This window comes from Macrosteles quadrilineatus, unplaced genomic scaffold, assembly GCF_028750875.1.
Source record: "Macrosteles quadrilineatus isolate MER2022 unplaced genomic scaffold, UCM_ALF_1.0 Scaffold_8__2_contigs__length_117827958, whole genome shotgun sequence".
NCBI classification, from domain to species: Eukaryota; Metazoa; Arthropoda; class Insecta; order Hemiptera; family Cicadellidae; genus Macrosteles; species Macrosteles quadrilineatus.
This window is the reverse complement of record NW_026542601.1, coordinates 22060816-22075674: the sequence shown is the minus strand read 5'-3', so window position 1 is coordinate 22075674 and position 14859 is coordinate 22060816. Positions and strand designations below refer to the sequence as shown.

Genomic DNA, 14859 nt, shown 5'->3' with positions numbered 1-14859 from the left:
TGTTCGTAACTCGTCCTAAAACGTTTTTCGTGACTTAATCGAATTTCCAAACACGAATTTTAAACACGATATCGTCCGAAAATAGCCTACTTTAGGGACTAGTAAAGAAAACTACTATTTTAGGATTTTAGGTTTAATATGGTTTTAAGAAAGTGTCAATAATTTTACTGTAATAGACTGCGTTCATTTATGTTTGAGCAATTCATTTATGCTGTTACAATTTTAAAATATTGGTATCAATACTGCAATGTAAATTGTAGCCTATAATGTATGACTTGTTTCTAAAATATTTGTTATGTAAAACATACTCCTCGAAAAAAATGCATGTTCAATATACTGTAGCTCAACGAAACCTGGAAGGAAATTAGCTTGGTTGAATTGCAAGTGTTATTTTAATGCATCTAAAGCGTCTACAGATGGATTAAAACTGTTTTATCTGCACAGTTTCTCACATAATAGAGATGCAGAGCAACATGAAGGGGTTCCACAGTTACAGTTGCTTGTAACTTGACTCTCAAGGTTGTAATGGTTGAAGCGATTCCACACTATAATTAGATCAGAAATTGCGTGAGTTTGTTACGTGGGTGAATCACTCAAATAAACGTATTTGGTGAAATATAAATTTTGTTGTCTATCACTCGTATTGTAACCAATGATTCAAACTTATAGGCCTAATAGAAACTATATGGTACACATTTTAGATTTAAGAGAACTCAATTCCTACCCCATGTTTGTCAGTTTACATAACTTTATTTGTAATTCCTGTTGAAGTCTCTCAGGGCAATAGTTCCATTCAATCTGCACTTCTCGTTGAAGATATGTTGATAACGGAGTTGTCAATAATGCAAGGCTTTCGGGATTGATGTCAGGAACCAGTCGCGTGGGTCTCATTGTAATCGTATTCGTAGTGAAATCTATTATATTATTAAAGTGATACAATCAAATTTTATGTAAACGGTTAAGGTCATTTACCAAATAAAAATATAGGCATATGGCACATCAAAATGAAGCTTAGAGTGTGTAGATTTGCCGAAAAGTATTGATATGGACGAATTTCCTAAGGGCTCTGCCCCACAGGCTAATTTCCAAAGGGCTATCCCTGGCATATTTCCAAAGTTCAAATGATATAATTCAATTTAGTTCCTGAAACAGCTGGTCAGTGCAATGAATTGGTGTTTGTTTATTTACTAGAAAAATGAAGATTGAGGAGGGTTATGTTTGGTTTTAAAGAAAGGTTGTATAAGTTTTGTTTAAGTATTGCTCAACGTTTTTTACTTTGTAATTTATATAGTAAGCTACATGGAAAGAGGCTTGACTAAAATTTAAGAATTATGGTAAAACATGTCATTCATGAAGCAGCAATATGAAGAAATTGATGCTAAGGTATGTGTCCGTATGGAGGTATGTTCTTTTGGATCTATTAACATCAAAAGTAGGGGTTTGAAAGTAGGATTACACTTTTAAATCAGTTTATATTTTCAAACTAAATCATAGAGTTGCTGTATTTTAAAACACACATCAGCACCACTTGAATAGCTCTCTAGGTAACATTTTCTTCCCGTTGCAAAGCACGGGTATAGCAGCTTGTTAACATTTAAAGTTGTATTTTAAGAGTAAAAGCAGTGTAGTGTATCCATTGCATAAAATATTCCAAAACATAAAACAACTTATATACGTCATTAATTGTGAATAAATTGAGGCCGAGTCACTAATCGTAACGAATGTTTGGTTGACGAACTGTCACAATTAATTGTTTGTAATTTCTGAAGACCTTAACTGGACAAATTATGACGACAAAACGAACGATGAAGGGTCAAAACATGAACTAAAAAACGTAACAAATAAACAATTCAAGTTATAGGCTACAAGAAACAAACATCTATTTGTGTGTTAGTTTGTAAATACGTCCTGTGGTCTGAACTATAACTTTTTTTTTACTGTAGATTGTGTTATTGGAATGAGCTGTTGTAGAATTTCAATGTGGTTCATTATAACCAATTAAGATAGGGGCGTAACCAGGAGTATTTTAAACCGAATGAGTATAGAAGGGAGTGAAAGATCTGCGTAGCTTTGTTACTGACTAGAATCAGCTGTTTATTTAGTCATGGATCAAAGCCCAATGACCAAGGACAGTTGGGTCTAGTTTTGGATCATAGAGGATCGAACTGGCGACTTTTGATTACTAGTCGAGCACTATAACCTCTCAGCTACCCTGCATTATCTTCGATGTAACAAAGTCTACAGAAGATACATTTTCAATGTAGGCCTACTGTATTTATATGTACATCAAGCATGAGACACCCTGTAATGTTCGTCATGATGACAGCGAGAGTGACCGGAAGTACACGTGGTTCAGGCAATCCCGCGCCGGAAACGGTCGGTCAGCTGGTCACTATTTACAAGCCATTTCCCATCTGTTTATTTAGCTCTCGTTGTCAATAAGCCTGCACTCGGCGCGCTGCCAACTCATCTTCTATTCTGTGCGAAGAGGAAATTTAATAGGTGTAGGTAATCTTAGTTGCAACCGATCAGCATGCGAGAGACTCCTGCATTCTTTCACGGTTTGGACGTGATTTTATGTTGAAATGTAACTGCTAAACGTAGCGGTATTGAAATGCATACTGTGTCCTCCTCAGCCACTCGACCGAATCGTATGTTGTTTCTATCATTCTATCAATTAATTATCGAGTCCCAAACTTCAGAATGTAGCCTACGTGTATTTCTATGTCAACATCCTTGTGTGGTATATGATGCTAGTTAATTGTGCAGGAACAGCATTTTTCGTACTTTTCCACAGTCATAATGTTATCGGATACTTTTGGTCAAGTTAAGTGAGGTATGTCTTTATATCACACAATATGTAGGTATTCCCTCGACCCGTATGTATGCATATGAAACCTAATCTGACCGAACGTACAAAGTGGGATCGACTTTTAAAAAGAAGAGCTCATTTTTGAGACGCTGGTACTTAATTTATCCATGTCCGAACCCTTGGGCCTTGGTTAACTGTAATCAATGATTTTAATATTATTGTTGAAGAAATTAAACCTTGGATTTTTTGTTATACATTTGTGTTGTAGGTCCTTTACGATAAATTTCACAAATAATGACCACGTCCCATGAAAAATCACGGATAAAGATTCTGCAGTTATTGTATCCGTTTCATGGTAAAAAGTAAACATTCCCCAGTTATTTATAACAAGAGATATATAAAACTAAACAAGTAGGCTACTGTAAAACGAAGCAAACAGATCTTCTGACCCTGCCACACACGATGCGTACCTCTGCTGGTATAGCTAGGCTCAGTGCTTCGTAGTCAGTAGTCGGTGTCAGTGGCAGGGGCGTCGCCTTGGGGGGGGTAGGGGGGGGAGCCTCCCCCCCCTAGAATCTGGGAAAGAGAAAAGTTGGGAATTTCCTTGCCATGAGTTGGGACAGTTGGGAAGTCGGATACAAGAAAAATATATTTTTAAACTAAACAAAATTTAAATATTTGCAAAAATCCATCAAAGGGAAAAATTTCTTTGACTTGGACAAATAAACTTGACTCTTCTTTGATTTAATTTAACTTTGATTAAACAAGGCTAAACCATGGCTAAACACGCCTTATTTTAAGAAATCAATAATCAATTAGCGGTAAAGCTTGTTGGAATTTCGTTTACGAGAAATTTTGTTCCTTATTGGACGCATGTTGGGTACCTTGATCCTGTCCTGTGTTGATTATTCTGAATGATTCGTCTGCAAGTTTGAATTTTGAAAGTGCAAGCAATGTAGCTCTTCTGTTCAATTATGTTGTTTGTTAGTGTTTACAAGAAATTCAAAAATATTTTTCACGTCAGTCACATGAAATATATTTTATACCTTTTTTGTGGTATTTGGAGCAGGCTAACTGACCGGAGTACTTGCTAATAAGCAGATTAAAATAACATTAAACATAGGTTTTGTGTATCGGTATTACCTTTAAAACTCTTATTTTTTAATAAACTAAATGGAATATTTATTCTCTGAATATATTTTAAAAATCTACACAAGTTATTTAACACTCCTAATTAAGGATTTACAAAAATGAATCAACTAATCACTCTGAAACAGATCTACGTGGACAAAACATAACCTAAAATTTGATGTTTGACTTTCACTCTAAGTTTGATTTTTGTCTAAGTTCTAGTTTGATGAAGATGAAGGTTAACATTTTTATTGTATGTATAAGTTTATTATCAACCAAGTTGAACGTTTTTATTTTATACGAGTCTTACTTTAGGTTTATTCCTTTCTAGGCTAGAGTAATATTATTCACAACACTGATATTAATATTTCATCATTACAAACTTGTTTAGGCCTACCCTAGCTGTAAGTTTTATGAAAGTTAAAATGTTGATCTTAACTTCTAAAAGTATTTTAATTTCATTATTTTGTAATAAAATATATTTTCTATACCCACTAATTTGTACTCTGAGGCTTATTTTATATCACTAAAATTTTACACTGCTACGTCTGCTACCACAATGGTTTTTAAAGTTTTTTGGATTCGAAACATTACTTGTTCAAGCTTTTTGAAGTCATAAAATTTCATTATGAATTGGTAGAAGTTTTAGAAATTGAGTAATTTTGTATAGGATGTAAAACTAGCTATGTTTTGTTAATGCGAGTTTATAAATACTGAATTGAATGTTACTGCAGTGTAGTATAATAATTTGTAGATTTTTAAAAATAGTACCGGTACAGAAATTGATTTAAAAAAAAAAAAATAGTTGGGAAATCTATGTTAGGCAGTTGGGAAATTTGAGGCTTCTCCCCCCCCCTGGAATTTAACCAAGCAACGCCACTGGAGTGGCGCTATAATGTGATTACTTTGCTGATTGTCTCTCGTGTTACGCCGAGGTCTGCGGCCTGGCAATGATGCTGCCACAGGGCTACTGCTTGACAGCTGGGCCTGGCAATGATACTGCCACAGGGCTACTGCTTGACAGCTGGGCCTGGCAATGATACTGCCACAGGGCTACTGCTTGACAGCTGGGCCTGGCAATGATACTGCCACAGGGCTACTGCTTGACAGCTGGGCCTGGCAATGATACTGCCACAGGGCTACTGCTTGACAGCTGGGCCTGGCAATGATACTGCCACAGGGCTACTGCTTGACAGCTGGGCCTGGCAATGATACTGCCACAGGGCTACTGCTTGACAGCTGGGCCTGGCAATGATGCTGCCACAGGGCTACTGCTTGACAGCTGAGTTACGTTAATTCTTCCAACGTACCGTCACCAACTCTGGGTAACTAAATAATTGTAGTGCTTGTCTAAAGCAAAGGATGCCGGTTTATGTGCCTACTGAAAAAAGACATCAGCTTTTGATGGTTCTACAGTACTTTCTGTAATGATTCGAAAATGGTCCCAGCTGTCCTTGATCTCTGAGCTTTTATAAAATGGTTATCGCTAAAGAGAGTCAGATACAAAGCTACAGCTTCCAGTAGCGTCCATATCTCATCTAAATGCTTATATAATATAATATATAATTGGTCCGGACTTTGAGAATTCCGAAGCACGAATTGATTTCCAATCTTTAAGAAATAAACTAATCCAAAACGGATTTCATAGTAATAATTACTCAAAGTCGAAACATTATTCCACTCGCGTGGTACATGTGACAACAAACAACGTGAGTTAAAAAATAATTCCCGAAGAGAGCTGGAACAATACAGTCTTTAATCAATTCCAAACAGACCGACCCTTGGGCTTCCTCTCCCTTGTCATATCCGCTTCCTCTAGCTGATTACGTCCTCCAACCCTTCCACGCCCACCCCCACTAACAAATCCACCCCTAGTGTGGGCCATTGCATAACGCTCTTGGTAACCGTACCTGTTTGTATTGAATCAGAAGCTGTACAAACGTGTGTGGGAAAATAAATCTCGCCCCACGACAAACGAAAACATGGATTGTCATATGTAGGATGATCAATCAAACCCTGGAGCAATACTATTCCACCACCAATTAGTTTAGTTTGAGTAAAGTTATAATTAAAGTCATAACCACCTCAAAATGGTTATGATTATCGAGTTTCCCACGAGGAAGTAGTTTGTAGTCTTTATTGCGATACCTAGGTCTAGGATCGCTGTATTATTTTCGTCTCCGTCCACAGAATCCAAAACACAATATGTTTGGACTTCTATTCACTACTCGAATAATTTTTTTTTTTTTTTGTAAACTTAAATTAGTTTTCATCATTCAAACACCATTGGTTGTTGATATTATTTAAAAAGTTGAACGGAGTTCGTCAACTTCCATATTAGGCCTATTATCCTAATGGAGAGATCCTTGTTGAAGTCCTTGTTTATGGATATGTATCTTCAAAAATAGAATTAGGCGATTTTTTGTTTCGTTGAAGGAAAGAAAAACAATCCTCTGCGTGTGGCAGAAAAGTTTAGTACTGTACTTAGGTAATAAATCCCTTGTGTGCTGAGACAGCTGGTTTTTAATTTTGGTTTCCATGGAAATAATTGATTGTAAATAAACTAATACTAAAGAAAGAAAGTTGATACAATTTTAACTCTTTATTTATTCTACATTTATTAACTTAAAACTTAATTTAAAGCAGGAAAACCAAACATAACTTTACTTATCCACGGATATCACAATATGGTAGCAGAGCGTGGTTTCTTGCTTTAACTTTTTACAACTTTCTAAACTTAACTTCTTTACTCAAATTTTTTACAACTTCCAACTTTGAACTTCACTTTCCCGAATAACTAAGAATGACTTCAAGATGGGACCTTCGATTGAAATCTGCCTTACTACGACTGAAGACTTATACTACTGATACAAATGCATTCTTGGAGACTACAGACTTAACAGAACTACAACTTCAAACACGACTACGGACTTTGACAAGCTTTGTAAAGAGAGTGGAAGAAATTCAAAAACGTTTGGACACCGAGCCTATTACTGAAGATGGACAAACTGAAGGACCCACCACAGAGGACGACTTCATAAATACTATGATGGACTGTGAGGAGGTGCTTGCACAGCTTACGGTAAGACTAGATATTTCTCAAACTAATAAGTCACAGGCAACAGTGCCTGATACGTCTACCGTTCAGCCAATACCAACTATACAGCACCAGTATGTTCAACTACCAAAGTTAGTATTACCAACCTTCCAAGGGGACATGCTACGGTGGCAGGAGTTTTGGGATAGTTTTGAGTCTGCCATTCATAGCCACCCCACACTCAGTAACGTTGACAAATTTAACTATTTGATTGCACAATTAAAAAAAGGTGACGCTAAACGTTGCATCGCTGGACTCCCCATTACAGATCTAAACTATGATATTGCTATTACCTTGTTGAAAGACAGATTTGCTAAGAAACAGGTAATAGTGAATTCTCATTACTGTGCCTTGAGGGATATGCCACCTATCAAGTCCAGTGACACGGTAACACTAAGGCGAGGATTTGACAACATTGAGAAACATAATGCGTTGTCTTCAAGCCTTAGGTGAAGACGTTACTTCTAACTACTTTGTTTCTCAAATTTTCAGTAAGCTGCCCTATGAGATTGTTTTGAAAGTTGAAGAAATGAATATTTCTGGGGAATTGGATGTTAAAACTTTGTGCAAATTTGTAAATAACTTAATTTCGATTCCGGAAAGAAAAAAGGGGCCCAGAACAACTAACTAATGATGTGGGAGTGTGCTGAGACAGCTGGTTTTTAATTTTGGTTTCCATGGAAATAATTGATTGTAAATAAACTAATACTAAAGAAAGAAAGTTGATACAATTTTAACTCTTTATTTATTCTACATTTATTAACTTAAAACTTAATTTAAAGCAGGAAAACCAAACATAACTTTACTTATCCACGGATATCACAATATGGTAGCAGAGCGTGGTTTCTTGCTTTAACTTTTTACAACTTTCTAAACTTAACTTCTTTACTCAAATTTTTTACAACTTCCAACTTTGAACTTCACTTTCCCGAATAACTAAGAATGACTTCAAGATGGGACCTTCGATTGAAATCTGCCTTACTACGACTGAAGACTTATACTACTGATACAAATGCATTCTTAACTTATTTATTAACACATTTATTAACTTAAAACTTAATTTAAAGCAGGAAAACCAAACATAACTTTACTTATCCACGGATATCACAATACCTTGTCATGTCGTTTGGCCCGGTTTGAATAACAAAAATAAATTAAGTTTGCCAAGATCGTTTAGTTTGACGAAAGTATTTGTTGTTCATAGTCAATCCAGTAAAATATGACCAACTAGAGAACCCGTGCGGCTCAATGAGCCGCATAGTATGAAACATAACTCCGATGAAAACGTTATGCTTAAATTCGATTAATTCTAGTTACATCTTAATGCTAAACGATCTGCTTCAATTCGAGTTAACATGTTACAACAAAGTTTTTCCAGCATTGAGAATTGAAGAAAACTGTTGCCTTACTGATAGTCTGTGTTAAGTAATTTAAGTTTAATTTAAGTTTGGGTCATTTTATTTCTTTGATTTGAGACTTCCCTATAATCAAACGAATTTTCTCCGTAGAGAATCCTGAAAGGTTGGGTGATATCAACCATTTCATGTGCTCCATTTTTTACCCACAAACTCTGGGTTACTAACTGAAAGGTTGGGTGATATCAACCATTTCATGTGCTCCATTTTTTACCCACAAACTCTGGGTTACTAACTGGACAGCTAAAATATGCTTTGAATAGGCTAAAACAGCAAAATCATTGAAAGTTGGTTAACCTATTTTTACGTGTTGTCTGTCAGTCACAGTGTCTTTTCTAGTATTCTTGGTCACAGTATATGCCCCACATCAGATCGTTCTCACGTTGTTCAGTGGATTTTCTCTTTTTATACCTGTCCGAAAGTTTTGAAACTATGGATTCATATGTCGAAATAGGTTGGATAACTCTTGTAGCTATAAAATTTGGATATTAATTTTCAATTTCTCTTTTTGATAAGCGTATATTATTTGCATCTCCTGAGTCATCAAAATAAACTTGTCTGTAACTACTCGATCGTTCGTTAAATACATAAACACTAATGCCTTCACTTATGTTTGGTCTATGTTGCCACTAAACCTTTTAATAGCAAATGAGTTTTTGAAACTTCTTATTTTTGACTTGAGATGTCTGGATTGTGCTGGTGAATTCAGTCCAAAAACTTTGTATAAGTTTGTCCGAAATACGGGCAACGTAACCTAGAAGTAAACAATCCATTTGCGTTTTTCTCAATTGAAGTAGACCGAGTAATACAAAAGTTTACAATAAAAACATAAGGTCCGCAAAGATTTGGTATAATCTTACTACTTGAACTTATCATAGTCAAGGCACTATTATAGTTTCTACTAAATGTTTTGAAATTTCTCGATCTGTCAGTGTCAGAAGTAAACATTTCTTGCATGCATTCATTTGATCTGTGATTAGGCAAGTTTACTTTACCAGCGTGAAAACACCAAGTGCTTCGTATATTTTTTCACTTCCAAAGTAAGTTGTAACTGTCAAATATTATTCATCTCACCAAGTGAATTTGAATCTGGATGGGTATCTGTTAGACCAGGCCTCTCTTTTCTATTCTCCTCATACGCATAAGATATCTTATTATAAATCGTCTCCTCCTCCCGTTTTCAACATTTCTTCTTTGAACTTGAGGCATTTTCTGTTCTTCCAACAAAACTGATTAGGCCTAACTGTTTAACTTGGTCTTTAACCTACTGAATATTACAAACTTTAATATTTACTCCCAAAAAGCTAATGAGTTTCTTTTTATGAACAGCTGTTTTTTGTTTTTAAATTTGTTCTGTGTATTACTTATGGGGAAAACCCGACCTTTGAGAGGGTCTCACACCCTTAAGAGTAAGAATTTTTAGATTCTAAAACCTTATTGCAAAACTACATATTGAGACGAATCTTTTGACACCTTAAACGTTGAAATTGGTCCACAAATAAGGGAGGAGTTGCGTTAACAAAAAACGGCTTCACGTATTATATATATAGATTTTATTTACAGCATTGCTGTTCCTTTGTGGTTTCTTAAATAAATAATCGGCTTTTTACAATAACATACTTTTATTACCCTGGCAATGATAATTTGATCATTCATTACACTTATTTACCCCTTCATTTAAATGAATAACTTATAGGATGATATAATACCTAATAAAAAGTAGTTAACATTATTTATAGTCCAAATTTAGCAGGAGAGTCAAAAGAGGTCTGGTTTGTATCTTGGCGTCTTTATGACTTCAGAAATACCTAATACAGTAGAACTTTTTGAATTCAGAAACAAAACAGTTTCTTCAGATGGATTCTTATGAAAACTTTAGTATTTAGTCAGCAAAAATTCTATTCAAATCAATACTTTAAATCAATCAATACAATGTTATAAACAGAAAATTCAGTTCACTTTGCTTTGTTTACATCGAGTAATAACAACCCTCCTCTGAGAAATCTTCGTAGTTACACATTCTTATTCTTATTACACACAATTAACAGTATGACAGTTAAATAATTGTGTCAAATTAACTAAAAAAATAGCAAATCTTAAATATTCCTTGACGAAATCTTACCAAAAAAGTCCTCCCATGTAAGCGAGCCGTCTGAATCACAGGCTTCGTGGTTGTCTTTGTCAATGGAAGGCATTGTCCACACAGAACTGACACATAGAAACACACACACAACTGCTAAACATCACATGGCACGGCAGACAGCAGACACTGAGGTAAAGGGACGATATGAAATCAAAACAAACACGAAAACATAACCTACAACAGACGCGCCGCGGGCCCGGCGGAAGCTGGGCGTCCTATGCTGATTGCTGATTGTCGCGCCGCCCCGCACTGTTTCCAGGCGTACCAGCGCTGATTATCGTACAAGCGGACAAGATTATCGTATTTTGTGTGAAATTATGGTGCTTTTGCTTAACGTTATCAAAACATGTCATATTTGACCATTATACGCATGAAAAATACAAGAATATATCGTCTTAAGGTACTTAATTTGGCTATGCGAGATACTGTACAACAAAAGGAACAAACACAAGTTAATTATTGATAACAAAATTGTTTAAGACTGACAACAAAGCAAAAATAGGTCTGCTACTAAAAATATTTAATTGACTAACAATTTCTTCGCTATTATTCAAATTTGCTTTGTCAATCAACTATTTGGATATACAATTAAGAAGAATAATGAAGGTGTGCTAAAAATATATATTTAAATTTAGGATATTAAATGTATTTTATAATTGCCAAAGATAGGTCCAGTTAATTAAAGGCACTGTAACTGTTGTGATAGTGTTTTCGAGGTTTTTGTAGTGCGTAGTGGGAAATGTGTATTTCATAATACCACCCCTGTTTATTTCTAATAATATGTTTAGTAGTTATTTTACTGTAAAAAATGTAAATAAAGTTAGGTGGTTTCGAGTTATAACATAAAACATTCTTGCAATCTTAAATTTTTTAGTAAAAACGTTTTTTGTCCTAGGACGCAAGGCACGAGCCTGGGATTTTATCTCATTAATTGAGGCTAGACCTAGGGGTTGCGTCATTAACACTTAATCCATTGGTGATTTAGTGGGATTTGAACCCGCGGTACCTCTTGGACCGAAGTCCCGCGCCGCGCCCAAGACCAGCTCGCTCCTCCAAGTAAAATAGTACTTTAGAGATATTGATTGCTATACTATAACAGCAAAACAACGCAAAAAACCGTTATAAGCGAAGATCAATTTAACCCATAAACTCGAAGGTAGTGTGTACAAACATACCAAATCTTTTAAATGTTCTTATTATATTTATATATTTTTTACGCAACGAACGTAAAAATATAGTATCGAACAAACAACATTTTCCGTATCACGGCATGCATTAGAAGTGTACACCTTAAATTATGGTACGGCACGACAATCCTCGTGCGGGTGGCAACCCTGCGTAGAACGGAGCGGCAACGTCTCGTGGACTGTAGACTTGCGTTGCGTTATCTGTGATTTACAAGTTGAACTGTTACTGGCGCTGGCGGAGCGCAGGAGCGGTCCCTTTGAACTGGCTGTTTGGGTGATACGGGTAATGATTCGACGCCTGCCTTCGCGCTTGTGGTGGTTTTCTGATAAGGCCATTAAATACAATTTTGTCTCGTAATTTCATAATGTTTAAGTGATGTGGTGATATAATAGAGTTGTAATACTTGGAATAATTAGTTAAAAATTGGTTAAATTTATTTGTGTTTTTCTAAGTCACTCTTATTAATTGTAACTTACTGCTACTATTATTTTATTGTTGTTGTTATTTAATAATTAATATTTATTATTATTCTTAATCTATGAATGATTCAACTTTTTATTCAATTTTATGAACTCATAGCATGATCTTTTTGAACAAACTAGTGCTGCAATGTAAATGGGATTTGTATTCTGTTTTGTAGCATGCAAAATAAAATAAAATGAAACCTTGGAGGATTAACATCCCTCTAGAGTAGTAGTACCCTCCTTAACACAACCATTGACCAGAAACAATTTGATATACCCCCGCCACAGCAAACATGCAGACTAAGCGAATTTCCATTTACCTGGTTGCATTTGTACTAAAATATTCCCTTAAAATTGTCAGATTTATAATTTCTTATTTGAATGCTGTAACATTAATTTTAATGAGTACTTAAGTTTGCTGATACAGGGAAGGTAATGAGATGTATTTTTAATTGAAATGTTTAAAGATTAGTATAAAATAAAAAAAAATTGCCAAATTTGATTTAAAAAGACATATCCAACTAAAGTAGCGATGGATGAGATTGGATTTTTAGTTCGATACGAGATTTTTTATTTCTCATAAAATTACGAGACAAGATCGAGACGGGATTTCCCTTCTCATACACAATAGGAAATGCCCGTTAACATTTTTACCTGATTTTGTAACATTGTTAGATGACTACAAAAATAATAACTAATAGGCAATGATATTTAAAATCTTTTATTAATTAAAAAAAACATCAGCATACAAAAATGTATATTAATTACGCCTAACTTATTAAAAATGCTTTTAGGAAACATGGTGGTATCAGTCAAGTTAGTTAAACTTAACATAAAATAAAAACAATATTAATTTGTATAAAATAGTTACTTGTGTTGACTTGTAATGTTTTACTATAGTAGTAAAACATGCCTCACACTGCTTACACTTAACAAAACTACTCGAATGATAAAATAATTAAAGTAATACTGTATTTACATGTAAAGAATTAAATAAGAACGCCTTCGCAAAGGAAACGCAACTGCAACGCGCTCCTGTATTGCGGGTATTGCATTGACTTTCTGCAAGCGTTTTTAAATTATTTTTTTAAATTCTCGTCTTGAAATATTCTTGATCAAAAAGAAACCTCCTCTTGTATAACGAGATTTAAAATTTCCCGAAATTTCGAGACGACCATCTACAACAGTTTATTTTTTCTCCTTAGGAATGACATAGGAATTAGAAAACCCCCGGTCCCATAGTCCGATCATGCAAGTTCGCGAACTCGTTAGAATAAACCTAGGTTTACACGTTTGTACCAAATTTCATGAAAATCAGACGATTTGTGATCGAGTACACATATATACATATGAATTTGAACGGAGGGTGTTTTTGATGGCCTGGGGACCTCAAAATTGAAAAGAAATTTAAACCCGGATTAGGTTGTACCATGAGACCTTCGGCACCCTTCGGTAATAGCAATAGCTTATTCTCCAAGTACAGGTTAAGTGTAAGTTGCCTGTGTAAAAAAGTCCCCTCAAATCCATCCATCATTGGGGATTTCCATGACTTTCAATGACCAGAATTTTTTTCCATGACTATCCCTGACTTTCCAGAATGTGGAAACCCTGTGGAAGTTCCCTTCTTTACCCTCTGCCCTGGGGATTCCTCCTGTCCAATCGTAAAAAATTAAGATTGAAAACTATACCCAGGATTGGAATATGTTGTGAACTGTAGAAGGCTCTAGTGCAAGCTACCTTCAAAACGTGACACATCTTACCATTTGAAATCACATGAGCAAAGTATACAAACTTCTCCATCAGTAGAGGCAAAAGTGATCTCCTCTGGCTGTTACTTAACAGCTTCTGCTTGAGGCGTTTTTTACAAGATACAAGAGCGTGTTTGGGAGCAGCCAACAGACAGCTAAAGGAATAAGACTTGCAACTAAAATTTGTTACTTTGACCCTAAGACTAGATTTTTTGTTTTGCGCGCAAATGCAAGGGCGTTGGTTCTTACTTGTTAGTAGCCCCCATTGTGAACCGATTGACAAGATTTGGTGTCATTTTTCGTTAAATATTATTGTAGATCCTGTTCTTTTTAAAACTAAGATATTTTTAACAAATCTTGGGCTAAAAGATTGGTAAAAATTGTACAATAGGCTACACGTTTTTAACATAATTTTGAACGCATACAAATTATTTTTAGGGAAAAGATAACAAACGGGGGAAGTGCAATAGATTGTTAAAAACAAGAAACTGCAGTTAGTATACTAAAAGGTTTAAGGATAGCGATGCAATCACCCAGATTCAAAAGGCTTGCAAGCGCTCTTCATGGCGCAGTTCAGTGCAATGATATAGAAACATCAGCATCGTACTGAGAAATGCGTCGTAATGACTTGTTGATAAAAAGAGGTAACATAAGAGTTAAGTAAGTAAAAAGAAAGTATAGTCACAATGTAAATTTAATAGGACTACCTACTAATGGTCAGGCATAAAATTATTTGCCAGTGAACCAATTAATTGTTACGTCAATTGTTACGATTTAATGTGAATATTTAATAAGGATCCAGTTTCGAAACAATTTATAAGATAAAGCAACAAGAAAAAAATTCATATCACTTCAATAAAT

The 14859-nt window shown here is 35.2% G+C and overlaps 1 protein-coding gene across 1 annotated transcript in view; it reads right to left on the bottom strand.

Annotated features, from left to right (window-relative positions):
* The window catches only part of LOC128999515 (uncharacterized), a 125156-nt gene extending 114343 nt beyond the window's left edge, over nucleotides 1–10813 (bottom strand). Inside the window, exon 1 of the mRNA XM_054426078.1 lies at nucleotides 10578–10813. Within this exon, the coding sequence (XP_054282053.1) occupies nucleotides 10578–10650 (73 nt within the window). The 5' untranslated portion in view covers nucleotides 10651–10813. The remainder of the gene's footprint in view (nucleotides 1–10577) is intronic.
* Nucleotides 10814–14859: the final 4046 nt, after the last annotated feature.